At 36.3% G+C, this 19,220-nt stretch overlaps 1 protein-coding gene across 2 annotated transcripts; it reads left to right on the top strand.

The window, feature by feature from the left end:
- The first annotated feature begins 7 nt into the window (after positions 1–7).
- Positions 8–19,180, top strand: LOC112663409 (ADP ribosylation factor like GTPase 14 effector protein). Of its 2 annotated transcripts, none has more exons than XM_025452322.3 (4): positions 8–150; positions 13,105–13,608; positions 15,270–15,397; positions 16,420–19,180. In XM_025452322.3, the coding sequence occupies exons 2-4, from the start codon at positions 13,186–13,188 to the stop codon at positions 16,646–16,648; spliced, it is 780 nt and encodes a 259-aa protein (XP_025308107.1). In that variant the 5' UTR covers positions 8–150; positions 13,105–13,185; the 3' UTR covers positions 16,649–19,180. The 2 variants fall into 2 exon arrangements, with proteins under 2 accessions (XP_025308107.1, XP_025308106.1); XM_025452321.3 differs by having other exon boundaries at positions 14–162.
- Positions 19,181–19,220: the final 40 nt, after the last annotated feature.

The raw sequence follows: 19,220 nt of genomic DNA, 5'->3' as shown, positions 1-19,220 counted from the left end.
CCGCTCCTGGGCGTCTCTTTATGGTACGGCTGAGGCTCTCTAGCCCGCGCCCGCCGTCCTCTCAGTGGTAGCGCGGGCAAGAGAGGAAAGAGCTGGCGGCCGAGTGGGCTCTCGGCGAATGCGGGTGCAGCCGGAGCTCCGCAGAGGACGGTACGAGCTGAGGTACAAGGGCCCGCGGGGAGGGAGCTCTGGGGAGGGCGCGGGTGTGGAGACAGGGCCGTGGGGGAGCCCGGGAGCCCGGGGCCGGCTCCAGCAGGTCTCCCAGGAGAGGTGGGACGAGAGGCCTAGACACGTGAGAGGGACTTTCAGCTGTTGGCTGGGGCCGCCCCGCGGAGCCCCCCGCCTGCCCCAGTTCCTCGTTGGGCCCCTCGTGTCAGCGCGGCCGGGGTCGCACCTGTGTCCTCCGCGGGTTGTCGCCTCTTCTCCCGAGACCTGGAGCCCCGCAAAGCTATGCCTGATGCTTGTACGATTTACAAGAGGGTGATTGTGGCCTTGAACCTGGTGCACAGCCTGCATGCCTCCTGTTTCATTCATTCATTCATTCATTCATTCATTCATTTATTTATTTATTTATTTATTTATTTATACATACATACATACATACATACATACACACACACATACATACAAACAGGCATCCTCCCAGCCCCAGATGCTTGGGTGAGGCAGATCAGTATCCATTCGTCCATCCCAAGGGCGTGAACCTAGCAAATGATCCCTGGATGTATCTGGTAGCTTGAAACATTGTGATGTGGCTGTCAGCTAGGGGCGTTATGCGCGTGCCCACCGTGCTGTCTGGAGGGAGGGGGAATGATTGCAGCCTCCTGCGGCCCTGGTCACCCTGACTTGGAGAGATTCATCCTCCGGAGTGTGCGATTGTGGCACTTTCTGAACATGTATTCAAAGACCTTTTTTTTTTTTTTTTTTAAACTAGAGGAGCGACAGCTGTAAAACAGGAACTAGATGGTTCCTTGTCCTCACAGAGCTTAACGTATGATTGCAAAACTAACGACGACAACAACAAAAGCCGTGTCTCGGTGCTATGAAAAGGGAAGTCCCTGAAGTTCCTCTTTTGCTCGCCGGATGCGGAAAATAAAAACCTGCCTTCCAACAGCTGAGAATAGAGCAAAAGTTGTAATGCACTGTGAAATTGTTCTGCAGACACAGAGGCAAAAGGACCCATAACAATAGTATTTGGGGTGGGGAGGGAGGGGGGAGGCACACCAAATACGTGAAGACACCGGTGCTGCCCTGAAGGATGCTTTGCAGGTAGCTGTAGTTTGGCCTGGAGTATGTGGCGTTTGAACCAGTAATGGCATTGGTAGGGAGTCCAGACTCTTATTTTTTTTTTAAAGATAGATTTTATTTATTTATTTATTTATTTATTTATTTATTTATTTATTTATGAATGAGAGAGAGAGAGGCAGAGAGGCAGAGATGGAGGTATTTTCAACAGAGTGATTCAGAGTTCAGTTTCACAGTCACTTATTCAACAGCTGTAGTGTTAAGTATTGTTTGATAATTTGCGCCACATCCCAAATCAGGTAGAATTAAGAGAGCTTGGCAACGTCTTCTTGGACTGGAAACTGTCACTCGGTTGTTGAAATCCCACTTCAGTTCTCCTCCTTGACCTTTAAGGACTAGAGGCCTAGAGACACATTACGAATTTGGAAGCCTGAAGGGTTTGCTAAATTGTTCCCAAAATGATCTGAAAGTATGCTACACGAAGCATCACAAAATCTAAGGGGAGTACATTAGATAAATCATTAGGGCCTAATTAATAGGGATTCTTCATATAGAGTGAAATTAGTTTTTTGTTTTTTTTTGTTGTTGTTGTTCTTTTTTTTTTTCTTCCATTAAGCAAGAACTTGAACGCTGTAACAGGCTCTGTGCTAGGCGTGATAACTAGAGCTTCAAGTTTCAGTTTCTTCATCTGTAAATGGGGATGATAGTACTTATGTCACTATTGTCAAGATTTAAGGGGCTGACGTTTGTGCTTAGTGCTTTACCTGGCACTTAACTAACTACAGCACTTTAACCAAATATCTTAAATGGCACTATTGACTATATTTTGGTTTTAAGGTCTCTTTACCTTTCTTGTTGGGCCTCTTAAGAAGGATTAAAAACCATCTCATTTGGGTCTTTAACCCTTCTTTTAATGTCCATTCACTCCTAGTGTGAGTGGTTAGTATTTGAAGATAATGGGCACAAAAAGTTAACAGTTGCAAGAGGCATGACTTGTATGTGTATGCCTAGGACTAAAACTGCTGACTCGTAAAGTAGGGGCAGATTTTTTTTTTTTCATTAAATGAGAGATAATCTGGGAAAATGCCTTGTAAATTTCTAAGGCACCTCCCTCATACAAGAGTAAAAAAGGCATTTTTCAGAAAGGGAAAGACTTATACTATGTAAGTTGATCTAAAAATTCAGTCAATTTTTTGTTTGGCCAGATTTCCTCCTAATGCTACTTTTTCTCATTAATTAGGAGGCTGGAAAAGTAGTATTAAGGGAAACCAACATACTGGAAAATATTATATCACCCCTCTAAATTTTGGGAAGAAAAAAATTATCTCCCTTAATTAATCCCTATCTTCTACTTGTTTTGTTAGTGGCAATGGTAGGTGTGGTGTCCTGCTTTAATTCCTTTAGGAGCCCTGTGATAATGTCCTAGACCTTGTGTTACTAGGAAAGCTTGCTAGCATCCTTTCCTTATATGAGGTTGCTCAGCCACAATCTAATCTGCCTATCTTAAGAGTTTGGTAATGGGTAGGAAGTGGTAATGCTTAAAAGCATATTCCATAGAACCTATGGAATAATATATACATGTATAAATTTTAAATAAAGTATTTAAAAATAAACAGCGAACTCATAGATACAGAGAACAGATTGGTGGTTGCCAGAGGTGGGGGGTGGACAAAATGGGTGAAGGGGTCAAAAGATAGAAACTTCCAGTTATAAGATAAAGTAATGGGGTTGTAACGTACAGCAGGGTGACAATAGTTACTAACACTGTATTGGGTATTTGAAAGTTGCTAAGAAAGTAAATCTTAAAAGTTCTGATCACAAGAAAAACAATTTGTAGCCCCCTGGTGATGGATGTTAACTAGACTTCTTGTGATCTTTCACAACATATGCAAATATTGAATCATTACCTTGTACATCTGAAACATAATAACGTCCGTCAATTAAAGAAAACAACTTGTTTCTTGAGCTTGCAGTGTTTAAATCACAAGGAGCAACTAATTTTGTCTTATCTATTCTACACCTAACGATCATTGTCTTTTGACTCATTTGGTAGTGCTGTGGGAATACTAAATGTTAACTTTAAAATCACAAAGCATATGTAGGCACTGACTAACAACCCTAAAGCAACAGAAAGCCCAAAATGCAAAAAGTTTTAGGGATTTTTCAAATTACAAAAAAAATCCAGAATTAGTAAAGAGAGACTTTATTTGAAAGGGTTATGAATAAATAAATAAAATCTTTAAAAAAAAAAAAAAGAAAGAAAGAGTTATGGCAATAAGGGACCAAGAACTGTTGTAATGGAGAGAATTCTTTGACCAAAAGATCTATCAGCATCTCAAGGGAGGAGTAAAAGATGCTAGAATAGAACTAGATTTGATTGTAGATTGCAGGGTGTTTTACTCTGAGGCCAGCCTATTCTCTGGAGTTGTGGGCTCTGATAGGAAGGAGAGAAACTTAAAATATAGCTAAGGAGGATTTTGGTTCCCATTGGTCTCACTGAGCTCCCTGCTCAGCAGGGAGTCTGCTTCCCTTCTTCCCCTCCTCTATTCTTACTGCTAGCTGGTGTGTGAGCTTGCCTGCGCTCCCTCTCTCTCTCTTTCAAATAAATAAATCTTAAAAAAAAAAATTCACAGATTTATAAATGAGGCAGTGAATGGGAACTTGTAAGGCCTTTGTCTTTCTTAGTCATAGGTAGGCAAGGGGGTATTCTCAGAGTTTTATAGAAGCCGTAAAGAGAGGAATGGGACAATTTCTTATAAATTTATAAGTATTATAAATAAATACTTAAATTCATCCAAACCTCTATACAGGAAGGCCTTAGACGTATTGACCCTTCAGAAATTAAGTGTTAGTTTTTGTAAATCCTACTTCACTAGGTGTAGCTTAAAGGTACTTGAAGACCTGGATCTCATTTGTATCATAGTAAAATATTCCCAAAGGTGGAGGAACACAACTAAAGTAATCAGGTCTAAATGAAAACATTTAAGGTTTTCCATTTGTTACTGGTTTTCATCCTACCCGATTAAGAGCAAGACTGTTTTTTTTTCTTCTTCTTCCATGAGGAATTCTAGATATTATACTGGTTAAAGTGATTGGTTAAAGCAAATTAATCTATTCCTATGTTTAAAAGAATTTTCCACATGGAAAAAGTTGCACAAGAAAAGGGGGTGGGAGTAAAATCACGATTGTCACACAAATATAAAATTATGGACACATGGTTTTTGTTTCCCTTATTAATGAGGAACTGGTAAGATGTTATAACCAGTTCAAATGACAAAAGAACATTTATTGATCAGGAATATTAAAATAAATGAGTAAATGGAGGCAAAATGGTCTTCCACAGGGAGTCAGAGAGCCCATTGAATCTCCATTAGACAGAAGTTAGAAGAATATAGATGAGGGGCAACTGGGTGGCTCAGCCCATTAAGTGTCTGCCTTCAGCTCAGGTCATGATCCCTGGACTCTGGGATCCAGCCATATTGGGCTTCCTGCTCAGTGGGGAGTCTGCTTTTCCCTTTCCACCTCCCCCTGCTTGTGCTCTCTCCCTCTCTCTGTCAAATAAATAAATAAATAAATAAATAAATAAATAAATAAATAAAATCTTTATATATAGACAAGAATTGTATTTGCATTGCTATTCATTATTTACCGTTGTCAGCTGTACAATAGCAGTGGAAGCAAGGCAGTGGAAGACACAGAGCTGTCATAATCAGAATGTGAAAACCTTGACAGCTGTGCTTTCAATAATGCAAATATTTCTCTATACATCTGTTTTATCAAATTTATGACTCCTCTCTCCTCATAATCTTCCCTAAATCTCAAACTTCCTGGAAGGCAAGTTCATATTTGTGTGTGTATTTTCCTTTTTTTTTTTCTTTTTTAAAATATGCTCTATAAATATGGAAGATGATTGGTTAATGTTTTCTTACCTAAAGCAGTGGATCTCAAACTAATATGCTTACATATCACCTGGGGATCTTTTTTTTTTTTAAATGTAGATCCTGGATTCAGTAGGCCCAGTGTCCTTACTGAGATTCTTGTTTTCTAATAAGTTCCTGGCTGATGCCAGTACTGGTTCTTGGACAGTAAATAGTAGAGCATCTCTGACTGTTAATTAAGGAAGGTGTTAGATTAATCATTACATCATTGCATGGAGAACATTGCATCATGTAGGTGAAGGGAACAACATGAAGCTACTAGACAGTCACTAAAAAAAAAATTAATTGTGGACCGCATTGCCAGAACACAGACCAAAATGAGCAAAAGAAACAGTTGCTGGGAAACATATCCAAAGAGCTCTGCAGCAGAACTTTAGCTTAGGGAAGGAAGACTGAAATAAGGACATTGAGTAATACAACGGGGAAGGAGCAGCCAGAGTCTGTAATTTTTATTTTTATATTTTTAAATTTGTTTTTAAAGATTTTATTTATTTATTCATAAGAGCACCGTGAGAGAAGCAGAGACACAGGCAGAAGAAGCAGACTCCTGTGGGAAGCTTGATGCGGGACCCCTGGGACCACACTTATAGCCGAAGGCAGATGCTCAACCACTGAGCCATCCAGGCGCTCCAGGCTATAATTTTTAAAAGTCAGGCAGTAAACACTTAAGATCACCCGCTGAAATCTTGTACTCCTTGAGCTAGCCTGACTTTTCTTTATCTTTATCTTAGCCACGCATGAACAAACTGCCTAATAATAGATCAGGAATAAACTTAATGTAAGACTTAAAGCAATAAAACTTCATTGACACAGGTGTATACACTTTAACTATGACAGCTTTAAATGAGTGGTACAGTGGTGCCATTGAGTTTTAATATGTGCGTAAAATTTATTTATTTATTTATTTATTTATTTATTTTTGCTGTAACTGGAAGTCTATTTTCTTTTTTTCTTTTTTTTTTTTTAATTTTTATTTATGATAGTCACACAGAGAGAGAGAGAGAGGCAGAGACACAGGCAGAGGGAGAATCAGGCTCCATGCACCGGGAGCCCGACGTGGGATTCGATCCCGGGTCTCCAGGATCGCGCCCTGGGCCAAAGGCAGGCGCCAAACCACTGCGCCACTCAGGGATCCCTGGAAGTCTATTTTCTGATAGAACATTTTAGTTTTAAAGTGAGCAGGTCCTATAATTTATTAGTGGGAAGTTCAGCTTTTAGTGACAAGTAAGAAGTGGGGCATAATGTGAAGCTGGTACCAAAGAAGTATCTCTATTCACTGGACGATCCAAAAAAATGCAGTAAATGATGTCAAATTTAGCAAATAAAAATACACCATGCCCAGTTAAATTCGAATTTCAGACAAACTACTTTTTAGCAATATTTGGGATATAAGGGCAGTCCAGGTGGCTCAGTGGTTTAGTGCCACCTTCAGTCTGGGGTGTGATCCTGGAGACCTGGGATCGAGTCCCACATCAGGCTCCCTGCATGGAGCCTGCTTCTCCCTCTGCCTGTGCCTCTGCCTCTCTCTCCTTCTGTGTCTCTCATGAATAAATAAATAAAATATTTTTAAAAATATTTGGGATATAAATAAAATACACATTATCTAAAATTCATGTTTAACTGAGCATACTGTATTTTATCTGGCAACTCATAGTAAATCTACTCTAACAGTGACACCTGAGGCTGCTTAGAAAATGGTATTGTGCAGCAGTTTAATTTCTTCAAGTGTTCCTCCAAAAATTATAGTACTCAAAAGTGTGCCAAGAGCGCTTTTCAACTGAAAGCACCTGTTTATCAGAAGAGGATGTTTTCAAAGGTGAATAGGGTCATGGCTAAGTTGAACTAAAAACACATTTAATTAACACTGTACTCTCCAACCAGGAGTTCAAGTTCGCAGTTAAGGTTAATATAAGAATTTTTGCTCTTGTGGAAGATATCCAAGCAAATACCATAAAAAAGTGATTTAATAGGAATTTAATCATATTTCCAAGTTTCTAAGGGAGATCATTTAAGTACACTGGCATAATTCAGAATCTTGCTTATTAGCAAGATTGCAACCCTCACGAACTATGTAATAATTTAGACAAGATAAAAGGAAAGTAAACACATGAACAATTGCTCACTTGGTCTTTAGAGATTGCAGTAAGTATTCCAGTGATATTCCACTACACATTCACTGGAATATTTATTTATTTTCATTTTTAAATTTAAATTTTAGTTAGTAAACATAATGTGCAATATTGATTTCTGGAGTAGATTCAGTTATTCATCGCATACAACACCCAGTGCTCATCACACCAGTGCTCTCTTTAGTATCTATCACCCATCTAGCCCATCCCCCATCCACCTCCCCTCCATCACCCTTCAGTTTGTTTTCTATCATTAAGAAGTTTGTATCCCCTTCCCATATGTTCATCTGTTTTCTTTCTTAAATTCCACATAGGAGTGAGCTCATATGGTATTTGTCTTTCTCTAAGTGACTTATTTCACTTACATAATATACTCTAGCTCCATCCATGTTGTTGCAAACGACAAGATTTCACTCTTTTTGATGGCTGTCGATTGTTTATCATGTATTGTCTTTTTTTATTGTCTGTATATCTGGTTTTTTGATATGCCTGCTCAAGTCTTTTGCCAGTGTTAATGGTTTGTCTTTTTATTGTTGTAGTTTTTTAACAATCTGGATACAATGATTTGGCTGATAAATACTGTTTGCATATTTTCTCTCAACATACGGCTTTCTAATTAATATTTGAAATTTTGACTTCTGCATAAAAGTAATCTTGATGAAACTTACTGCTTTTTCTGTTATGGCAGCTGGTTTCTGTGTTCTGAGAAATCTTTGCCTATACAACATTATAAATATGGTCTCCAGTGTTTTCTCTAAAAGTCTTTAGTGTAGCTCTAATGCTGAAGACTATGAACTATCTTGAATTAATCTTCATCTATAGTGTATGGTACTGGCCAACATTTATTTTTCTCATGGATATCCACTTGTTTCAAAACCACTTGTTGAAAAAAACTTCCTTTTCCCATAGGATTGGCTTTGTACCTTTACTAGAAATCAGTTGAACATATAAATGGGGTATATCTCTTGGGTTTATATTTGATCCCATTGATATGTTTAGGTCTATCTTTAAGATAAGTGTGTACCCTCCTGATTACAATAAGTCCATTCTGATTGGACTGGATGGTCTTCTAGCTTTGTTCTTTTTTCTGATTGTTTTGGATATAGGAAGTCCTTTGCATTCTATTTAAATTTTAGATGGGGGCAGCTGCGGGGGGGGGGGGGGGGGGGGGGGAGGGGGGGGGGAGGGGGGCTTAGCGGTTTAGCGCTGCCTTCAGCCCTGGGTGTGATCCTGGAGATCTGGGATCGAGTCCCACATCAGGCTCCCCACATGGAGCCTGCTTCTCCCTCTGCCTGTGTCTCTGTCTCTGCCTCTCTCTCTGTGTCTGTCATGAATAAATAAATAAATAAAATCTTTAATAAATAAATAAATAAATGAATGAATTTTAGATGAAGCTTATTAATTTATTACAATTGCATTGAATCTATAAACTAATATAAGGAGAACATTTATTTTTTTAATTTTTTTAAAGATTTTATTTTTTTATTCATGAGAGGCAGAGACATAGCAGAGGGAGAAGCAGGGTCCCTGCAGGGAGCCGGATGCGGGACTCATCCCAGGACCCCAGGACCACGCCCTGAGCAGAAGGCAGCCGCTCAACTGCTGAGCCACCCAGGTGTCCCAGGAGAACAGGCATTTAAGCAATTCTGTGTCTTCCGATATATGGACACAGGGTATCTCACCATTTATTTTGGCCTTTTAAATTACCTTTCAACAAATTTTGTACATTTTAGTGTACAGATCTTACATGTTTGTTAAAATTATTCCTAAGTATTTCATTTTCTTTAATGACACTTTCAGTGGTTGTAGTTTTTGATATGTATTGCTGGATTCGGTGTACTAAATTATTTTTATGAATTTTTTGCCTATGTTCGCAAGGAATTTAGGTTCTTTTTTTTTATTTTTTGCAAAGTCCTTGGTTTTATATCAAGGTAATGCTTGCCTTTAACTAAGTTGTGAATTAAAAAAAGAAAAAAAAAGATAAAAAGAAAGGAACAGATGCCACAGTAGCCAAGGAAAATAATTCCCTAATGGGTAAAAATGTATTAATTCTATGGACACATAGAATTTCCAAAATGAATTTCCTAAGTCACAAGATGCTTTTCCTATCAAATATGGTGAAGGTAGTCCAAGTCTTTGAATGCTAAGAAATTTTATGTTCCGAAAATCAGTTTCATGGATACAAATTGGTGATAGTTACCTAAAAATATAAATAATCGAGCATCAATAAGAGAGTAAGTATTAGCAGTTTCCAAAATGTGCTGGGGAGGCTGGTTGTTGACCAAGTTTCTTTCCTTGTGTTGACTGTTAAAGAAAAGTCAGAGCCAGATTTGAGAACCATATCTGTTAAAGTACAGCATAGTTTGTTGTTTTGTAACTATATCTCTGGCTTCCTCTTTCCCACTCCTTAATTCATTTTAGCCTACATTTCTGCTAAAAGAAATCTAATTATCTGTATAACACGAGCCATTTTATCTGATGCACTTGCCACAATTACTGGGAAGTTAAGTTTTAAAAGCCGATTAAAATAGAATAAAAAATATATGAATATGTTCCATCTTAGTTAGCTTTTAAACTTTTTTTTTTTTAAAGATTCATTTATTTATTTATTTATGATAGACACAGAGAGAGAGAGGCAGAGACACAGGCAGAGGGAGAAGCAGGCTCCATGCCGGGACCCCGACGCGGGACTCGATCCCGGGACTCCAGGATTGCGCCCTGGGCCAAAGGCAGGTGCCAAACCGCTGAGCCACCCAGGGATCCCCAGCTTTTAAACATTTTAAGTTAAAATGTTCAGTGACATTTTGAACTTTAGATTGTATTCTATTTTTTTAACTTTAGTATTTTAACTGAAAACAGGTGTATATTTATTCACTATTTATTGTTACATGAGACCAGAGTCATCTTTGTTTATGGTTTTATATGATCTTATATGAATGTAGTTTTTCTCTAAAAAAAACATTGGGAAGTGTCTAAGCTTTCTAACGAGTTTTTTTTTTTTAATATGGAGCAAAGTTTATAAAAACACATACAAAATATCAGAATCCTAGATTTTTCAGTACTCTTCCACTATCCAGATTTCAGTGATTCACATTGATTTTCAGCAATTTTTTCCAGTATTTATTGTTTCTTTCCTTTAAGAATTCCGCTAAGCTTTTGTATTTGCTTTGAAAAATATTTATGAAAATTTTCAAATAGTACAGAAAATAATGAAACACTTGTGTATATGCCTTCAATTTAATCTTCCATAAATCTCTTTTAAAAGGTTCCTTTCTCCTTAGAAGTATGTATACCACAAATTTGGTATTTCTTATTCATGTATATTGTACCATGATATTTTCTTTTTTTTTTTTTTTAAGATTTTATTAATTTATTCACGATAGAGAGAGAGAGAGGCAGAGACATAGGCAGAGGGAGAAGCAGGCTCCACGCAGGGAGCCGGATGCGGGACTCGATCCCGGGTCTCTAGGATCGTGCCCTGGGCCAAAGGCAGGCGCCAAACCGCTGCGCCACCCAGGGATCCCCTGTACCATGATATTTTCATCCATAAAACATGTACACTATTTTGTGTATTTAAAATTTTACATAAATAATACGGTATGTATCCTTTTACAACTTTTTCACTTAAGATTATCTTTAAGATTTACCTATGTTGATTCATTTAATTCATGTGGTTAACTGTCCTATAGAAGTGCCTATTGAGTACTGGTTTCTCCTTAAAATTAGATTTCCAGCTTTTCACTGCCAAAGACCATAAATGCTCAAAGTGTTTGTATATGTAAAACAGAAAGTCCTTGTTCTCTTTTGGGACATATATTTTTTGGCAGACACCTAGAGCTGAAAGTGCAAGGTCCTGGAATGTGGACTTGTTTAATTTTATCAGAAATTGCCAAAAACACTCTAAGGCAATTGCAGTTTACATTCCTACCAGTGTATAAGGAGCATATAAGAATTGGCCACATTTTAACCAGATTATAAGGTTTTTAAAATTTTGCTAAGCAAATGTTTGAGAAATGGTATTTAGTTAGGTGGTTTTTTTTTTGTTTGTTTGTTTGTTTTTTGATAAGTGTAAAGGTTGAACATCTTTGTATGCATTTATTGGCTATTTTGTTCTCTTCCTCTCTGAATTGCCTATCTGTATTTGCTTTGTTTTTTTTTTTTTTTTTAAGATTTTATTTATTTGAGAGAGAGAGAATGCTTAGTTTTCTAATGGGTTCTTTGTCATTTTCTAATTGTAGAAGTCAGAATTTTTTTTAATTTTTATTTTTTATTTTTTATTTATGATAGTCACAGAGAGAGAGAGAGAGAGGCAGAGACACAGGCAGAGGGAGAAGCAGGCTCCATGCACCGGGAGCCCGACGTGGGATTCTTCCCGGGTCTCCAGGATCGCGCCCTGGGCCAAAGGCAGGCGCTAAACTGCTGCACCACCCAGGGTTCCCAGAAGTCAGAATTTTTTATGTATATTTGGGATAATAATCCTAACCATGCCTTTCAAGTATGGCTGTTTTTCATCCTTTCGAGTTATAAGGAAATGTTTAATTTTAATTTTGACATATAATCAAATGTACCCGTCGTTTCCTTTGGTATGTGCTTTCTTGTTTGAGAAATTCTTCTCTATCCCAATATCACAGAGTCTTCTGTTTTTTTATAGACATTACTATAGTTTTTCTTTTCTTGTTTAATTCTTTAATCCATCTGGAATTGATTTTTGTTGGTGAGAAAGAGCTCTTAGTCTTTTTCCATGTGGTTAGCTGGTTATCCCCTAATCTTTTATTAAATCTTTTCCCCCTTCATGTGCAATACCCACTGATTTTATAAAATCGCATGTCATATACTGCACCAAGCCCTCATCTTTTCATGGATCTATTTGTCTATACTGTACTATATTTGTACTAATACTATGTTAAACAGTACACTGTTTTAATAACAGCTTTATAGTAAATAAATAAATATCTTACTTTGTCTTCCTTCAAGATTATCTTGACTTTTTTTGGATTTTTACTCTTCTATATAAGCCAAATGCTAAATTCCAAGGGAGAATGGGTGAAATACTTGCTGGGATTTGATTGAAATAGCATTGAATTTATGGATAAATTCCCAGAGAATTTATATACCTTGGTAAGATTTCCATTAATTTCAATATTTATTTAGGGTATCATTTTTGTCTTTGTGCTTGTTAATTTTCTCTGTAAAAGTCTTGCATATCTTTTGTAGGATTTTTTTCTTTTAAAGATTTTATTTATTTATTCATGAGAGACACAGAGAGAGAGGCAGAGGGAAAAGCAGGCTCCATGCAGGGAGCCTGACATGGGACTCGGTCCCGGGACTCCAGGATCACACCCCAGGCCAAAGGCAGGTGCTAAACCCGCTGAGCCACCCAGGGATCCCTGTAGGATTTATTTTGTAAGATCTCTTAATGTTTCTAGCATCATTGTTGAATTATCTTACGAGTTGTACCTGTTGAACCTTTTGTATTTTCTGTGTAGATATTATCATCATCTTTGAGAAATACTTTTCTCAATTCCTATACCTTTTAATACAGTGTTAAGTGGAAGCTTTAATAATAGTGTTAAATAACAAGTATTCTTTTGTGGTTCTAACTTTACGGGGAATGCCTCTAATGTTTTATGATTAAATAATGTTTATTATAGGCTTTTGGTAAATGCCTTTCTATTCCTTGCTTGCTAAGACTTTCTTTCTTTTAAATAAGTGTTGAATTTTATCAAATGCTTTTTCATTTTCCCAGATTAAAAGTTTGCAGCACAAATCTGACTTTTCACTGTTTTCTCTAGGGTGATCAGCACATGACCTGCTAGAGAGAGAGAGATTTCTAGGTAAAATCAAACAAGGAAGATTTGCCAGAATCAAGAGTGATGGATCCATGTTCAGTTGGAGTTCAGCTTCGTACCACAAATGAGTGCCATAAAACCTACTACACTCGTCACACGGGTTTCAAGACTTTGCAAGAATTGTCATCAAATGATATGCTTTTACTTCAACTTAGAACTGGAATGACACTTTCTGGGAACAATACCATTTGCTTCCATCATGCAAAAATTTACATTGACAGATTTGAGGATTTGCAGAAGTCATGTTGTGACCCATTTAACATACACAAAAAGCTAGCCAAAAAAAATTTGCATGTAATTGACTTAGATGATGCCACTTTTCTGAGTGCAAAATTTGGAAGACAGCTTGTACCTGGATGGAAGCTTTGTCCAAAATGTACACAAATAATCAATGGAAGTGTGGATGTTGATTCTGAAGACCGGCAGAGAAGAAAACCTGATTCAGATGTATGTGTAGCAGTAATTTTTTCTGCTATGTTACTTCTACCATGTGGGGTTTTATTGAACTATAAAGAAATCATATTTATGTTATTATTAATTGTGAATTAAAGTTGGGGAGGTGAATATACTGTTTCTAAATATTTCTGTATACCCTACTGGATGATAAAGTAGGCTTGAGAAAGGAATAATATATTATGTCCATGACTCAAGCTGTAACTCCTAGCTAGGGCTATGATGTTGGGAGTGGCTTTTAGAACATTGTGGTAAAACCAGGACTTAATTATTATCTTAGTTTGTTTTCTAATACCAAAGTAACTCAGTGAGACATGCTAGCCAGTAAGGATCTGTATAGCAGAATGAATTCCCCTTTCTTATGAAGGACTTAAAAATTACTGCTTTAAAACAAACACCAGAGAAATGACTTGCAATAATTGTTTCTTCAGTCTTTCTCCTTTGGCACTAATACCATTCTTGTTTGGGTTTTTTAGATGCTTGTGAGTTTCCTTTGCTTCTAGCTCAGAGTTCTTACTTGGTATGATTAGGCTAATTTCGGGACTCCCTATGGTCAAAAAGCATACATTTTTACATTGTAAATACTGAATATTTATAACTCTCTTATTAACATGCCCTACATTCAGATTATTTAACTATATCAGAAAAAAATTGAGATTTCATAAAGCTATCGTTGGTGTAGAACAAAGACAAGTATATCAAAGGAGCACTTCTCAAAATTTCTATTTATAACCAATTTATAATTCTTGCTGCTGGGATATTTTTCTCAATTTCCTCCTTTTCATTATATTAATAAACCAAATTGAAAGATAATTAAAATTTTAAATTACATATAGTGCTTCCCTTTTGTTCTCCCCTCAGAGGCATATATCCAGGACTCAGTGTTACCTTGTAGTTCATACTAGGTACTTGCTGCTGTCACTTTAGGTGTCTTCATTTATTTATTTGTTGCTCTTGTGGAATATATCACATAAACTGTTTTTCCCCCAGATAATGAACTTAAATCCTTAACCATCAAAATTTTGTTTTACTAAAGCTTTTTAAAAAGATAATACTATTTCAGAACTTAAAACCATATTACCTCTCTGCTTTTTTTTTTTTTTTTTTTTCTCTCTGCTTTTTTTTAAGGAAAGAACCTTTCCTTAAGAACTCAAGATCCTATTAGGAACCTCAGGGTTTTTTTTTGTTTTTTTTAAGATTTACTTTTTTTTTTTTTTTTTGAAGGAATCTCCACACCCAACATAGGGCTCAGGCTCATAACCCCAAGATCATGAGTTATAAGCTCCACCATTTGAGCCTGCCAAGTGCTCCAGGAACCTCAGCATTATGCCCTTGGGTTATACGGTGGTTTTTCTGCCTTTTTTCCTATCTTGGCAGCAGCCATTACAGTTTTCACAATGTCTGTTGCCCCTCCCCATATGCCAGAGACTAAAATTAGATAATGAAAATATTACAAATAAATTAACCAATAAACTTTGAATATTGTGTAGGGCTGTGTAGTTTTTGTACTTGGGTTCTAAAACCTTTTTCTTTTTTGTGAATTCCTAACTGTCCTTGAGGTTAAGGGATAATCTGGATTAACATCAAGTTAAAAATTAATCTGTTCATGGTCTGTTATCAAGATTTGAGTTGATAATTTGTTTATCTTTATTCAGGGAAGAACTGCTAAAGCTTTGAGGTCATTGCAATTTGCAAACCCAGGAAAGCAAACTGAATTTGCTCCAGAAACTGGTAAAAGAGAAAAAAGAAGGCTCACAAAAAATGCTACCGCTGGTTCTGACAGGTAAGCTGTGTGTTCATTTAAGGCCTATATTAACTTGCTGCTTCACATCTGTATTGTTTCACTATCTTAAGTTTTGAATTTTCTGGGTAGATATTTTAAATTGGATAATCTGGGATTATAAGAATCTTCAAGGGCTGCATATAAAATTAAGGCATCCCTTTCAATTCTAAAAAATTATTTCTAAGAAAGTGTCAATGAAGTGAACAAGGTAACATTTTTGGCATGAGAATTAAAATTTAAACATATACTTAAAACAATTTTTTAAAGCATTGGTATATAATTAGGTATATCACTTCTCTATGGGTGGCAGCTAAAAATTCAATCTTATGAGATTTCAAGGTTGCTTTTTTATTTTTTACATGTCTAAAATAGAAACAGTCGTGGTACAGTCAACAGAATGAATGAGAAAACTAAATTGTTTAGAATATGACTTTTTAAATTGAACATTTCTAAAATACAGGTTGACAAATGTTAGTATAATCATTCAGAATTATTTTCCACATATGCCATTTATTCCATCTGTTAAGTTTTTCCATTGAGTCATTTAATTGTTTTTAAGCCAGATTTGCTCGTGTCCACTAAAGAACAAGAAACAGATTAATTGCAGTATAGAAACCAATAGGTTAGTAGAAAGAGATTGGTAAACAACAAAATATACCACTATGAAGCATCCATTCTTTGTTATTGCTGTTAAGGTAAGGGAAGAATATTTTAAACAAATATTTTTTGGAAATAGTAAAGGAATGGACTGAGTTGACTTTAAAATGGACTTTAAGAGGCATATTCAGGCTTTTTGGATTTGTCTCAACACTTTTGAATGAGATCTCTTATTTTCAACACAGTTTATTTACTACTAAATGTAGAGTAGGCTTGTGTCTGAAAAGTTGTATGCCAGTTTTGCAGGACTTCATCCCTAATTCAAAATATTATACCGCCTTAAATTTGTTTTCATTACCCTATTTTCAACAACATATTAAAAAATAATGTGTGAGGTGTAATTCATCTTGTATTTTATTTTACAGACAAGTGATACCAGCGAAGAGTAAGGTCTATGATAGCCAGGGTCTCCTGATTTTCAGTGGAATGGACCTTTGTGACTGCCTTGATGAAGACTGTTTAGGATGTTTCTATGCTTGTCCTGCCTGTGGGTCCACCAAATGTGGAGCTGAGTGCCGCTGTGACCGCAAGTGGCTATATGAACAGATCGAAATTGAAGGAGGAGAAATCATTCATAATAAACATGCTGGATAATTTTTGGTATCAAATTATGGGATCTTTAAAGATCCCTTCTTTATTTCTAAAACTCTGTCATTCTAAGATACATTTTAAAGTTGATTGCCAAATGATGAAGATTTGAAAACCACCTCGACACGCACTCATTGTGCACTAATGTTGCATTTAGGGTGCTTTAAGATTCATTATTTGATAGAAATTTAGATGGGCTCTTCCTCAGCAGTCAGCTTTAAGCCTGTCCAGGTCAATGTCAACAGGTAGGTAAAGGCAGTCCTCCATTAGCTGAGCTCAAATTTCAGTTAAGACAGTATATACTGTCTTAAGCAGTTACATGAGGTACAAACTGCCCTGCTAGCTCTTTGGTCCACAAATCATTATGTAACAGATGTGCTTCATTATCACTGACCAATCACAGTACTTCTCTCAAATTCTGCTCGTGATCGGTTACTGCACATCTGTCATTCAGTTTGCACATAGACAGCAAAGCTTGTGGATATGTTGTCTCCGTGTCGCCCATGGGACATTTTATAAAAGTGGATCATCAAAAGAACTGGCCAACAAAGATAAAAGTGAGTGAAGAAATGAAAAATGATAACGCTAGACATGAGATTTGAAATGACAGTAAATGGGGTTGTAGAAGAAATCATTGATGGGAATGTTGGCACTGCTATTCTAGAGCCTCAGCTAGGGGAACCTCGTGGAGGCAAGCTTAACATAAATAGAGCAATTGGTTGTGATGAGAAGGTCGAATATATTCCAGAGGCAGCGATGCTAAAAACTTCATTTAAAGGAAATTAGAGTTGTTTAACAACATTGGAAGTACAAATGATAAAATGGTGGAAGCTGATCCAAACTTGAGTATGATAGTTTGCAGTGGTTATAGAGTAAATACTTAGTATCCAAAGTTAACAAAAAGGCAAGCACTCTCCAGACCACTCTTAATTAGTTTTTTAACAATGAAATGACACTTTAATTCTCAGAATTCTCAGTGTTTCTAATGTTTAAATTAGAGTGTACTAAAATCCTTCTTTTTACAATGTTTTCATTTTCTTTTATTTATAACTGACCAAGTTTTTAATATTTTGCTGGATTTTTAAAGGTCAAAGAACATTTTCCCCGTTGATTATTAAGATTGCTTTGGATGGCCATGTTTGTGGTCCTACACCACTATGCAAGCCAAGGACGATAGCTGAGAACAGTGCCCACCTACTTCAGGAAAAGTTAATTTTGATAAAACTTGGTGGTTGAGTGTTAAAAATATTTTAGAAATAATCTACCCTATCTGTGTGCTAAAATTGTCTCACAACTTACCCTTAAAAAAAAGTTTTAGTATTGTGAACCTTTCATGGTTTAGATCATACATTTTTGGTGAGAATTTGTTGTTGATGGCAAAAATTTCATTCTATGTATAAAGCATGGATAAATATATACAATACATAAACAGGGATACATTGTATCTATGGTATTAAAGTTTTATAGGGTGGCAATTAGGATTAAAAGGCCTAAAAAAGGCTTTAAGGTAGTAAGAATGGAAAAAAAAAAACAAGTTAAAGAAACCCTAGTTGAGAGAGAATATAAATTATTTGGAAATTGGCTGAATCTTGATATACAGGTTTTGTGTGAAATTTGTATGGGTGCTGTTGGGAGGATGAGAGTGAGTGATAACCTTTCTGCTCTTTTTTTTTAAGCAGCTACCTATCTGTCTAAAATCTTTTATCATCTAGGAGATTGCCACTAAACTAGGTTTTTGCTTTGTTTTTCCTAAATTAGAGTACTTGGAATCTGATTGAGCTTTCAGCAGTTTAAAATGCTTTTTAGCCATTGAAATGAAATTTATACAGCCAGTTTGATTGAACTGACCAGTAGGGTTTATTTTTATTCCTGTATACTTTTGGTATCTGTTGAACAGATTTTACTTTGATGGAATGCCATTTTGAACCATGGAATTGTCATTAAGTTACAATTGTTCACTGACCTAATTATCAGAAGTATGGTTAGTATCAGTTCTTCAATTCACATTTCAACAGAGCACTGGCAAAAAAAACTATTTTGGATTTATATACTTAAATCAGATACTAGATTTTTTTTTTTCTGAATTAAGGAAGTATTTTGTTATAGAGGATACACAGACTTCCAATTTTATCTGGGTTCATACTATTTAATGAACTGGGGTCATTAGACATTAGTTGCATTATGTTTTTGTTGGTTCTAAGTAAGTACGATTTAGTATCTTGCTTAAGCCATTCTGTAGAGACAAATTTAAATCTCAGATTTTTTTTGTTGTTTAAAACAGGAATATATTTTCAAAAGAATAAATGGCTATAAAATTCAACTTGTCTATATTTCAGCATTCCTTAGTAGAACATTTCTGTTACCTTTCAAAGATGGTAATAGTTAATTTAAGCTTCAAGGGTAAATTTCTGGAACAATTTTGCTTATATTTGTTCATTATACCTTAAGAGACCAGACTTTGTGAACATGCACAATGTTTACAGAGAGGTGTATCTAATTTAGAGTGCGCTATAATAAAAGCTGTGTTTTGGAAAAATTGCATCATGAGTCCACTTACTATTTTTTAATCTAGAATTAC

The sequence above is a fragment of the Canis lupus genome, chromosome 18 (assembly GCF_003254725.2).
Source record: "Canis lupus dingo isolate Sandy chromosome 18, ASM325472v2, whole genome shotgun sequence".
Lineage (NCBI taxonomy): Eukaryota > Metazoa > Chordata > Mammalia > Carnivora > Canidae > Canis > Canis lupus.
This window is presented reverse-complemented; position numbering and strand designations above follow the sequence as displayed.

Bases quoted from the DNA above. Each gene is read 5' to 3' on its own strand.
- LOC112663409 (XM_025452322.3), top strand. From the start codon at position 13,186: ATGGATCCATGTTCAGTTGGAGTTCAGCTTCGTACCACAAATGAGTGC. The intron at 13,609-15,269 runs GTATGTGTAGCA...ATCTTTATTCAG, and splicing joins GAAGAAAACCTGATTCAGAT to GGAAGAACTGCTAAAGCTTT. The intron at 15,398-16,419 runs GTAAGCTGTGTG...TTTATTTTACAG, and splicing joins GCTACCGCTGGTTCTGACAG to ACAAGTGATACCAGCGAAGA.